Below are 13,176 nucleotides of genomic sequence, written 5' to 3'. Positions count from 1 at the left end.
TCTGACACAGATACGACGCAAATCCCTCATCACGCCTGACAGATGCGTTTCGCACTGTGTGGGAATGAACAGAGAGAGTGGCAGAAACAATGTCACAGCAACAGTGACAGAGCAGAGACAGACAGAGAGTCTTGAGTTTAAATCCCCAGTTGAAAGCCTGTGTAAGTGTGAGCTTATTGGAAGGAGGGGTTAACTGTGAGGAGACGGATAGCCGGCGACAAATTAAAATGAATGAACTTGAGAAGATGCTACTGTCGAGTCCCTCTAATTAAGATAATTACACACTTTCTCCCTGGGAGATTGGCTTTGGGAGGAACAATATATGCATCCAGGTTAAATCATTAACTTCTGTATATTGCATGAGGTTAGAACATGGCTGCCTTAAAGCGATGAGGAGCATGCCACAGGTTTGTGATTATGAACTGCATTTTTGAAATCGTGCAGGGGAAGGGTATATGTTTTATTTAGGAACGCTGAATCATTTATGAAGTCCATAAAGGTGAGCTGTATAAAATCGAGTTGAAATGAACCTGCTGTTCTTAAAATCTAACCTCATAAAGCAAAGTTGCCCGTGTTAATTAACAAAACTTCATACAGAATGATAAGTGGGAATATTAATACATACATTATTGAAAAAAAAACCTCAGCAGCACACTGTTTCCCTGTATAATAAGGCTTTGGATTACACATACTCGTAAATATTTTAATGCATTTAAATGTATTAATGCACAATTCAACATCTTGGTGAATGCCTGAGTGGAAGGAATAATGAGACGCTGCACATGTGGCCGACTCGGTGTCTGTTTATCGGGTTGGTGTTCCCGTCGGTTTCAGTAAAGTTTGTTTTTCTTATTTGTTTACCTTGGTTACCGCAGGTGTGCGAACATTCCGCCCACGGCGACCACTCGGAGAGCATGCAGCTGACAGGACAGTCGACCACGCAGCTCTCCGACAGCCTCCACGTGTTGATCAGACCGAACTGTAGAAAACAGGAGCAGAGCTGTGAGGACTGCCAGCTAATTATTTCCACCAACAAGAAAGAGGGAGCGCCCACATTTCCATATTTTAAATGGCCTGCAGTTCCTTTCAGGACAGTGGAGATGCAGCAATTAAACAATTTTCATCATTAACGTCGCTTTCAAATGTTATTGAGCTACATTCTTTGAATTTTTATGAGAGGGAATAACATTGTTAATGTACATAATACTTAAAGGGATAGTTCGGGTGTTTTTAAGTGGGGTTGTATGAGATGGTTATCCATGGTCAGTGTATTACATACAGTAGATGACGGTCGGCACGCCCCCAGTTCGGAGAAACAGGCAGGAGTACCGACACCGGAGCAAAGCAATGTACTGCTGTGGACGGAGACGGCAGAAAAACGTATTTTAGCCACCTAAAAAATTGATATCCGTTTAAGTGTACGCTATATTTACAATATTTTCACAACTCAAATGAGTGAAGTAGGATCAGATGACAAAAACAGTATAGATACGTTTCATTTTCAGTTCAGTTCGCCTTCTGAAAATATTCTCAATATAGCGTACACTTAAACGGATATACATTTTTTTAGGTGAGTCTTTCTTTAAGGTGACTAAAATATGTTTTTCTGCCGTCCCCATCCACAGCACTGTATTGCCTTGCTCCAGTGCTCCTGTCTGTTTCTCGATGCTGGGGGCGTGCCGGCTGTCAACTGCTGTAAGTAATACACCTACTATGGATAAGTACCTCAGACAGCCCCACTTCAAAACACCCAAACTATCCCTTTAACACAGCGGCGACAACATCACAGCCTTCATCCCCATAAAAAAACTCCCTTCACTCAGAGTGTAATATGATTGTGGGTGTACCAGAAGTTAACTGCAGGTTGTGCAACAACATTGATGTCCAGTTTGCAATCCACCAGTGAGAAATAAACTGTTATTTAAGTTAACAGTAAACTTGCAGCCTCTTCAATACAACCATCTATCTTAGCACGATTAAGTCAAGGCAATTACATTAAGTTGGTTTGGTGGCAAACTGCTTAGTGAAACATGAAGGTGTTAGAGCCATTTCACTTAAACAAATTGGGCAACTGGGCTTTCAATAATGTATAAGCCAGTGGGAACAGAAGAGGAAGTGGAGTGCGGCAGCATCAATCAATAATTCATACCTGAAAAAAAACAAAACACCCCAAACAATTCGAATTAAAATATTCCAATTGTCCCTGTTAGGATTCTGTCATTTGGCCCCATCTGCATTGGATAACTTTTCCAAATATATGATATATGAAAAGAATAAACATTACACTTGCTCATATCTCCCTGAAAAAAAAATATATATATACACAATAACTGTATATCAAAACATTTTTCTATAACTATAGCTGTGCAATTGCAATTTTAAACTGCGAGATGCCATTATGAAACACACAGTGTTTACCTGCTCGCACTTCTGCAACTCCACAATCTTGCCATCGTTGCGAATACAGTCCACAAGACGCAAACGTGAACCCTGGCCACAGATGGCGTTTTCACTCAGCTGGCATGTGCTCCAGTCTGCAACACACACACACAAACACATCTGTACATTAGTCTCGCTGTCAGACCAGCTTGTATGCCCATGCCAGCAGGATCACTGTCAGTTCTAACCAGCAACAGTGTACTAAACTCACAATTCTGTATTTTGGGAATCTCTACTTTTGTCCACCGTGTCTCACACAGGCAAACTTGTCCAAGCACACCTACCTCGCTTCATTCAGTTCAATACATTTCGCATTGGGATTAAAAAAGTCTACTGTCAGCTGCCCTGTCTCAACTCGTCCACTCTGCAGATGGTCCTACCTGAGACTCTGTGCTGGTAGGAGAAGCAGGTGCTGTTGAGGACGCAGGGCTCTGACTGGACCAGCTCTGGACAGGCCGAGTTTTCCGAGGCCGGGAGGCGGAGGATGTGTCTGCTCCTGTTCCTCGCCGCTCCTTGGTCACATTGCTGCACGACAATGACAGCATCAACACAAAAACATGTCATTGTCAAGGGCACGGGTTTATTTCCAGAGATGAGGGGGATGGGATGAAGCTGGTTGGATTCAACGGGTCCTTCAGCAGGACAAAGAAACTGAAAGCTGTCTCCCGCATTTTCATTTATTGACTAGAATGATTAATTATATTCAGAATCAAAAACACTATTGATCCCCAGGGGGAAATTTGGACGTTACAGTTGCTCTTGAACTCTATAAACACAAAGAAATGTAAGGAAATAGAAATAAAGGTAACGTGTAAATTATGTAAATAATGCTACAATATAAAGACGGTATATGTAAAGAAATATAAGCACTAAAATTTAAAATAATAAAATGAGAATATAAGAAATATGTACAAATATTTGCATTAAGACGTGCAATATATAACAAAATACCACAGTATAAGTAAAAATTACAAAATGCTGAGAAGTGCGTGTATAAAATATAAATACCAGAATGGTATAAATAACATAGTACAGTTAAGTACATTATTATTAGTATTGCACATGAAGATAATAACAGATTATGAGGTAAATTGCAATCATGCTTTGAGTCATCACACAGGTAACCTAAAGTAAGAGTTAGGAATGCTAATTTGTATAATAATAATGTAACAAATTTAGTTTAGGTGTGGAAAAAAAAAAGAAATTGCCAATTATATGATGATTATGATGGTTATGATGATTTGACGATGACAAAAACATCTGTGAATGTGTGATTAAAATCATAAAAGACTGAATTGCTGAATAAAACAGTTATTCTGTATTGTAATAACACCTTTATTATGCATTGTCTTTGGAAATACAATTACGGATTTAGCTTTTAGAGCAATGTCCTGTGTTAGATTAAATCAATCCGATATGTGAACGACAGCCTAGTTGCACCACATGCTTTCTGAACATGCAACATTTATTTTGAAATGTGGGGGAAAAGTAAGAGGGAATGGATCTGGGTAACATCATTGGTCATTATTAGTATTTTTTCTCTCTTAATATGACACATTATCTATATAACTATGATGTATTGTGTTATAATTATGAGATAGAATCTCATAATTATGACTAAGTATCCATAGAATCCCAGTATCCTAGTACTGAAGCTCTAATTAACATTTTTCACGTCAAAGTACGGTGACTTCTGTGTGATTTTCTCTCTCTTTTTTTATACAAGGTGTTTATACTTGGTGTGAAGAAGCTGAGCTGTTACAGTAAAGGTAATGCAAATTCACTGACACAAATCTGTATGAACATCCTCTTATATTCCCACCTGAGGCCGTGGAAAGAACTAGGACACTTGTTTGAATGGGATTCAACATTCTTTGACACATATGCGGTAACTGCTGCCTTCAGTGTTGCTATAAATGCCGTATTTTCCGCCTGAATGTCTGAATAATCTGGCAAAGTAGGTTAACTGGCAGAAATCTGAATTTACTGTAGTATTGACTTTTACACGGGGCAGTTGAAGGCAGACGAAGACGAGAGTGATAGTAATTGAGAGATCAATTATGAGAACTGTAAGAGCGCCACATTTGCCAAGTATCTACACCAAGAGACAGTGGAAGCATGCAAATCACTCAAGTCACACTACACGGGAATAGAAATCTGTGAACAGAGAAGCAAAGGATGTGTGAAAACGTGGTGTGTGGAGGAACTGTCAGCTCTGAGGGAAGAAGAAAGATTCTACTGATGTAGGTCTTCGCGTTGAGCTGCATTTGTCCCTCTGCTCCTGATGCTTCACGCCATGCACCTCAATCACTGTCACCTCCTAATGAGGGACCTCCGTGTCAGCCTCATGAATCAGCTGCAGACGCTGTGTCCCTAATGTTTTCACACCGTAACTGTCACACAGTCATGCACATGCATTTGTATGCTACAAAGATAAGATCCTGCAATTTGCATGCTCAATTGCGCCTTTGGTTGTTGATGGATTAGGGCCAGGTTCAGAGTAATTTTGCGACATATAAAACCTCATAAATTCACAAAATCAATAAATTCCGTCTGCTCATTTGTTATTTGCAAGCTGAGTTACCACGGGGTTATGAATGAGAGTACAGCAACATTATGCATATCTATTGAACATACAGCCTTACATGTTCAATCTTTATCTGTCACACACCCATACAGGGTTGTTTATTATCTATAACTGGAGCCAATCCTGACCTATAATTTTGTGTATAGACTAAGGCTGTCAAAGTTAATGCTATAATAACGCGTTAACGGAAATTAGTTTTAACACCACTAATTTCTTTAACGCATTTACACAATCAATCTTTCAGAGGTTGTAGCGGGCTCAGTGATTATCCTGCTATCATATGAAACTAGAAAACCTAAGGAATCCATTGGTACCAACCATGTGATACTAGCTTGTCGGGAAGGAGGTTAAACAACGCTCTGAACTTGCGCTAAATCTTTGCGAGGAAAACCGTTCATGGCCATTTTCAAAGGGGTCCCTTGACCTCTGACCTCAAGATATGTGAATGAAAATGGGTTCTATGGGTACCCACGAGTCTCCCCTTTACAGACATGCCCACTTTATGATAATCACATGCAGTTTTTGGGCAAGTCATAGTCAAATCAGCACACTGACACACTGACAGTTGTTATTGCCTGTTGGGCTTTGTCATTGTTTTGTGTTGTCAATTGATTTCTAATAATGAATATATACATACATTTGAATAAACAAAAAATATTTGCCCACTTGCATGTTGATAAGAGTATTAAATACTTCTACAGAGGAACAGTTAGGTACATTTGGAACAGATACAAAAATGTATGATTAATTTGCAATTAATCATGGATAATCATGCAATTAATCACGACTAAATATTTTTATCGATTGACAGTCCTATTATAGACTGGTAGAAAAAACTGTGAGTAAAATTAGCAAAAGGGGAAGTTGGCAATACTTAACCCAAAATAGTAGCTCTTCAGATACATCAGATAGATCAGTGGACGCACCGGTCTGCTTGTTTGCCCAGTGCCCCATCCTCTCCAAACTAATCTCCTTCAACAGCTAATCCCAACCTGGAGGGGACAATTGCCCTTTTCTCCCCCCACAGGGAGCTCCAGTATGGCCTCAGACTTGAAACCGTGCAGATTCTTGTCCTGACCATTTCACATTAAGCGAAAATCCGCTTTAAGCTGTGCTGGAGGAAACATCTAATGAATAGACGTGTTCTTGAATATGAAGCACAAATGTGTTAAGTGTTTCTTCTTCCAGAATTTGTCTGCTATTTAATTCAGAAACATATGAGGGAAAAAAAGCAGGTATACGCCACTGAAAATCCCTGTTGTTCACAAACCTGGACTTTAGCATTATTTAGCCCCTAAGCATTAGTTAGTATATTGCCTAATATTTTCCAAAACACATAGTGGTGTTGATAATTGCTTAATGTGTTTTCCTGCCTTACAGGTCAGCGGAGGTTCTTAACCTTTTTCCTTAAGGGACTCCTTCTCTATCATTGAGTACACTCAGGACCCCTGACTAGGTGACATATTTCATATTATATTCAATGCATAAGAATAAAAACACAGAACAACTGATAAACTGTACAATTAAGCCAAATAGTGAATGCAATATCTGCAGGATGTTTGTGTAAAACAAGCAATTTGGATGCATTTTGAGCAGATTATTTCCTGTGAATGTTGCATCAGATATGAGTTAGGAACTTTAATAGAATTCTCTGTCTGTATTTTTTAGTTTATAACAATCATAAATACTTAATAGGCTTTTTTTGGGGGGGGAAATTCAGTGTTTTCTTCTCTCTGATGCTTGGCCATAGTTCTATTAGCTCTTTGGTTGTATTAAATTGTGTATTTTTCTAATGCAGGATGAGGCTGTTTAACAAAGAGGAAAGGCCACTTTCTGTTCATTTCAGTTGTTCTATGATGCAATCCTGAAGCCACTGAATTGCATGTTCACAAATGGATGACTGTTTTCTAAAATCATCTCCACAAAACACAACCATCCACTTTTGGCAGCCAGGTTGGGAAATAATGTTACAAGAACCCTAATTTCAATGAGCCCAAGAGAGTCGATGAACTGTGCACCCATAATGCATCCTATGAGGAGCAAGATGTAAACACAAAACTTGAATGCGGCGTTGCTCTGGGTTTATTCTTGATATCATGTGATTTGTTTCTGTTTCAATGGGTCTTTGAGCTAAACACAATCCCCCATAATTGCATTTTTATTGACACAGTTGGCTTTACCTTACTAAAACACGACTATGGAGATGGAGATTGGCCATAATGTAATTGTGAATGTATGTGGACAGTGTAGGGAACCATCACAGCGTTATTAACCACGAATGCTTTCCTTCATCGGTGTGCCACCCCTTGGACAATACAACACCGCTGATCTCATCACAATCCTGCACACACTACACAACATCCTCATTCCAGCTGAGCACAGGAATGGCCCAGGGCTGTACAACTATGTCCAATTACAGAGGACGAGCTACTTTTACGCTAAGCATCCCTGTTTTCACTAACACCGTCCATTTGTGAAGAAAGATTTTCCTTCCGGGACATCAGGAATTAAGATGTGGCTTTTCAAGATCTCAATCTCTCATCAGTGTCTCAGGGCGCTTTCGCAAGCCATAGTCCGTCTGGCTAGTCTGAATCTGAGTTTTGATACTTTTGGTTTGTTTTCTATTTAGTTTGGTTCGGTTTCACAGTGCACAAAGTGTACCAAGGAGCAAATGCATCTTTTTCGTCCCGAGTGCTGCCACTTCTATGCAGGGAATAGTGGACTTTGATATATTGCAGTTTTTTCATGTTGATTCGGCACTGATCTGAGCGCACAAATCCCTTCTCCTCCAGTTTAGGACTTTAGAAACGTCACTATTTTTCCGGACTTTATTTAGCATATTTTGTATGTTCTCTTCAGTCTAGATGTAAAGCAAACATCACACTTCTGCAAAAGTCCAAGTCAGTCCTCTCCCCCTCATGTTAACCTGTCCTTTACCTGTGTCCATCTCAACAAATAACAGCACAGGCAGCCTGCGTTTTGGTTTGCTTGGAAACGGTCTGAGACCACCTCTCGCAAGCGGTCTCGCTCTGGTTGTTTTGGTCCGCACCAGAGTACGATTACTATGTTCACAACCGCCCAAACGAATCGCACCAGAGTTTGATTAAAGTGGACTAAATTGTTGGCTTGTGAAAGCGCCCTCAGAGTATAACGTCTCTGTCGGGACAGCTGAGGGTGAGACATGATTGTCTAGGAGGAGAACGGACATATAGATTCGGTTGGGGAGTTTTGCAAACGTTAAGGTTAAAAAAATAGTTTTACAGTAAAAGAGAGAGAACTGTTCAGAATCTTTGACGTACAGAGCTTCCGTTTTTTATGGAAATGCCTGCAATTGGCAGTTAACTGAATTCATGCAGGCCATAGTGAGTAGAATAATTTCAGGTGGACATTAATAATTGTTTAGAGCTCTATTGGGGACATAAACGGCTATGTTTATGGTAACATAACATCCAGTTTATTTCCCATTTAAAAAAAAGATTAAAAAATAATTTGTCATTTTTATTGTTTTATTATCACATAAAGTCTCACATCTCAAGAGTATCTTTTACTTCACTCTATGGTGTGAGTCTCTCTCCTTCCAAGTGTCCAAAAATCAATCGTTTCAGCTCTACCATTTCAGTTTAAACCACACTGAATTCTCGTTTATTAGCCCAGCCTATACTCTAGAAGTCAGTCATCTGGGTGGATGAACCAACTGATAAAAATACCACCATCTCCACACACTCTGTTGTGCTACATGTGTTAAATGTTTCAGGGTTGATTTAACTATAGAAACAAATCCCCCATAACTGTTTATATGGCTGTTACAGTTTAACTGGTGTTCAAGTTAACAGTTTTAGAATTGTTATATCACCGAATACATTAGACAACTGCTTTCCACCGATGTAAAGAGTGTTGCCAAAGCTCGCAGATTGAAAGATCGGATGAGACAAAATGTGTGTGGAGAAAACTCAAGACTAAGTAGGTACTCTCTCTATCTCTTTCTTCCCACCCTGCTCTTTGGCTCCAATGTTCCAGCCCACTGAACTGTTATGTTTGACAGGAAACGTATAACACGGCTACATGGCCAGGTGACCAGCAGCCTCTGGCTGGAAACACATTAGAACCTATGCTACATGGGCATAGATCGAGGGCGCTGGCACATTAGTATACACTCAGTTTAATCTGCACTATCCAACATTGTTGTGCAAAATGTGATTTCAAGCCTCACAAGGTTGCAGAGCAGCTTGGTGGATTGCAGCTCTTTATAATGTGAACTTTTATTACTAATAATTACAAACAAGTCCCTGATGTGTAGTGAGGTTTTTTAATCTTATAATAACAGGGAGTCTAATGAAACATTATGCTGTTTGCAAGCAAACTCAACACAAAATATCTCTATATTGGGGAGGTATTGTTGAGTATTTTATTAGTACTGCAGCTTTTAATCATTTTAATTGATACATCTATCAAATTTGGACTTAGGCTTCTAGGAAGCTTAAGAAGAGTCAAAAATCATTACACATGTGAGTTAACCAGAGTCCAAACTGACAACTGGAATTTTCTAACTTTTGACCAGCAGCCAAAAGACACACTCATTTTATATGTTATAAACATGACTGGAAAAAGGAGGAAATAAAGTATATTTTAGCATGTTTTTTCACTAAAACCATTACAGCAATCAATTACTTTTCTGTCAAATAAAACAAAATATTAATGGATTTTTAAATATGTCACTACATGACAAAAAGGAAAAAAAAAAAAAAATGTAATCAACTCTAAAGGCCTTTACACACTGGGGGTGTTTTTTTTTTTCTTTCATGCGATTAATTTGCACGTCAATATATTTTTCTGAACTGTTGATTTTGTTAGTTCCTTCACACAGAACGTAAATATAATATAAAAGTGGTATCCTTTTTTCCGGAACAAAGGCAATTTTCTGAGCTTTCACACCGTGAATAAAGGCATCAACCAATCTGATTGTGCGGAACGGGTTGAGTTGCGCCTATATTTCTGAAACAACAATGCCGAGGCTCTGGAGTCCGAACCAGGACGGCAAACTATATTACTCCTTTCAACCTTGACAAAGGCAGCACAGACCAGATCCACTCCTTCCGTTCTTCACTGTCACAATCAAAGCCCTAAATATATAACATTCACAGGCAAATATTTCCTGTCGCTAATTCATCACACCCCCCGGTGTGTAAAGGCCTTAATACTATAATACTGGATAGAAGCGTAAAACTGTGAATATGTGAATTATATGTGTACTTTAATATTACGTAGTTATAACAGTGGTCCAAATACACATAAATGTCACAAATTCTTATCAAATTTGTTATTTAAAAAGCCTCTCTTATCTTGCCATTTTACCCAAATATTTACTTATATGCTGATGATTTTGGACATGTTTTCAATGATAACAATAAATGATGCCACTGGGTGCCCAACCTGTCAAGCAACCAAGAAAACAGTCAGTAGATTATTGCTTCTTACCAGAGGGCAGCTGCTCCAAGGTCCCCATGGTGCCATGACGCAGTCTTTGGGGCAGGCCAGAAAGCAGACCTGGGCTCTGGGTGGCATTTCCTCCTGATCACACAGGCTGTCCTCCAACGTGCTGTTCTCCCCACTCGTTGCTCCCTGTTTCACACACCTAGCAGAGCAGCACATGCAGCTGTATAACTAGTCTCTGGGGCACTCCCAACTGGGTCCTATTTTTGAGTTTCGGAACACATTTCTAAGTCTCTGACCTGAAATAGATTTCACTCTTTTTGCTCTCAGGTGAGATTCTGCAACTCGTTTATTTCTACAGGGTCTCTGCCATTTGTCCCATGTGCCTGGGTTCTCTAAACATTTAGCTGTATACAACTGAAACGTGGGTTCAAAAAGCCCATTTACTGTTTTCACTACATAAATGACTGCATTGATTGTTTGTTCAAATGACTTCAAATGGCCAACGTTTTTTGGAGAGCAACCTCATGCAGTTATTTGAATGACTACATTTACATTCAATGGCAAAGGTGGAAGTAGCACGACATTATTATACCACAGCAAAAAGGGAAGAAGACAGGCTGAATGGTTGGATTTACCAAACTTGTGACTTTAACATTGGAGACCTAAGTTTTTGTTTGATTTCTTGGGAATGTAGGCCTCTCTTACTCTCTCTTTGTCTTCTAATATGAAGGCCATTCTCCAAAATAGGGGGGGGGAGATCAGAAAACTCTCTGCAAAGTTCTAATGTAGATGTTTAAAAGGTAACTGCTGTGGATGCACCGATACTGTATCGGATATCGGGCCGATACTGACTCAACTACCTGGATCGGGTATCGGTGACAATGGGGCCGATCTAGTAAATTCAATTCTGTTTATATACTATATAATGTATATACGGAAATTTTAAATCCTTGCATGAAAGAAGGTTTACACCTAAATTGTAATTCTTGTTAATCCTGAAGATTTAGGAAAGCAATGTGTAAATCAAGCCTGATGTTGCCTTACACATAAAAGAATGATCCCAGTCACTTCCACACAGTGAGGCATACAGTTTATTAATTAAAGACAGGTATCGCTATCGGTACTGGAACTGAAAAAGTCAGATTGGTGCATCCCTAGTAATTGCTACCAGATTTAAGTGTAAGAAATTGTCCTTTTTAAAAGGACTGGGAAGGTGAGGAATGGTACAATCATCACAAATCAGATATAAGTAATATAATTTCAGATTAATATAAAGAGTTCTTAGCAAACACTTTCTCTGCAGACTTTCACTCCTCTGAGTGTTCCGTTAAAAGCTTGTGAAAAACCTGGAAACTGTTCAAAGTTTAAAACTATGCAAATTTAAAATAAAACTTATAACTCTAAGAGAGAGGGTCTCTATAAAACTGCACAGGCAGATTTCTGCTCCTTTTCAGCAGCTGGTGGTTGATTGGGACCAGTTTTAAATATGTGGCTGTGACTCACACTTAAAGGTAAACCAGAACAATTAAGTTGCTTTTGACACAAAAACACCATTGCCCAGTTTGTCATTTCCCATTTCCTATGGTGCATATAATCCAATACCGACTCCTGCACATGCAGCCTGCAGGAAAGGTCAACACTTCACTGCTTTCCTCTGTGGCTATTTTAAGTACAGCTAAAAAGCCACTGCAACAAAATCTAACAACTCATTAGGAAGCAGTAGTTTGTTTTGACTGTTTGTTTTCCCCTGACATTGCAAGTGTCAGGACCAGCGTGAGTGCCAGCTACAGGAACGCTGCCAGTCTACCCCTCCCGGTGTGTGTGTGTGTGTGTGTGTTGCGATGCCAGGCTAGCAGACTGCCAAGCCTAACCCGCTCACTGACCTGATCTTGCGGCTTTGGACTCCCTCCCCGCAGGCTGGCAGGTCGTCCACCGTGTTGATGGTACAAATGGACCAGGGCTCGATCCTCCACTCGTACTGGCTGCATTCGCTGTGGCACGGCGCGGCCTCGTACACCTGCACGCGTGCATGTGCAAACACACACATGAACAGACACGCACATCCACACAAGGAAAGGGACACACACAAGGGATTATAGAGAGAGAAAGCAGAAAATGGACTGGCATACAAATCAGCTCACACACACATATTGAACGCACACACAAGCATGCTGCATGTAGAAAGTAGGTGCATACACTTGTAGGGAATTTACAAGATACAAGGGACACTTTCACTTTTTATATTACACTAATGAGGTGTCTCTAGGTTAAAAACAGTATTCCGTATGGGTTTTCATTTAACAAGAAAAAAATGATACCTAACAAAGTATAATTTCTTGCCTTAATCTGGGAATGGTTTAACAACACAACATATGCTAGTATTCTCTTCCTTTTGCATTTATTTTTAACATCAAGCACTTGTGCAGTTATGGATATGCATATTGCTTTCCTGGGACATTTTGAAGTCTACTATATTACTCCCAATTAAGAGAAGAATCATTTAGGTGTTGCCAAATATGCTGGAGTTTGATATCAGGATGGTGTCCTGTATATTTTCTACATTCAGAGTATAAAGCCCAGATGAATTCTCAACTTATTTACACATTCCACTAAATTCACACAATACCGTCTGGCTAGCCTATCATGCTCATTACTTATCATACTAAACGGATAATAGGACCCATTGATTATGTAAATGTGGTCTTCAAGAAAGAACA

The 13,176-nt window shown here is 39.6% G+C and overlaps 1 protein-coding gene across 3 annotated transcripts in view; it reads right to left on the bottom strand.

The window, feature by feature from the left end:
* Window positions 1-13,176, bottom strand: part of thsd7ba (thrombospondin, type I, domain containing 7Ba) — a 225,895-nt gene that overhangs the window by 16,476 nt on the left and 196,243 nt on the right. For all 3 annotated transcript variants that reach the window (XM_074659769.1, XM_074659768.1, XM_074659770.1), the window contains 5 exons: window positions 12,343-12,476; window positions 10,502-10,658; window positions 2,820-2,964; window positions 2,419-2,534; window positions 862-979 (listed from right to left, as the gene is read on the bottom strand). In XM_074659769.1, coding sequence (XP_074515870.1) covers window positions 862-979; window positions 2,419-2,534; window positions 2,820-2,964; window positions 10,502-10,658; window positions 12,343-12,476 — 670 coding nt within the window. The remainder of the gene's footprint in view (window positions 1-861; window positions 980-2,418; window positions 2,535-2,819; window positions 2,965-10,501; window positions 10,659-12,342; window positions 12,477-13,176) is intronic.

Source organism: Sebastes fasciatus, chromosome 14 (genome assembly GCF_043250625.1).
Source record: "Sebastes fasciatus isolate fSebFas1 chromosome 14, fSebFas1.pri, whole genome shotgun sequence".
NCBI lineage: Eukaryota > Metazoa > Chordata > Actinopteri > Perciformes > Sebastidae > Sebastes > Sebastes fasciatus.
The sequence above is the reverse complement of the archived record's forward strand: the minus strand, read 5'-3'. Positions and strand labels throughout refer to the sequence as shown.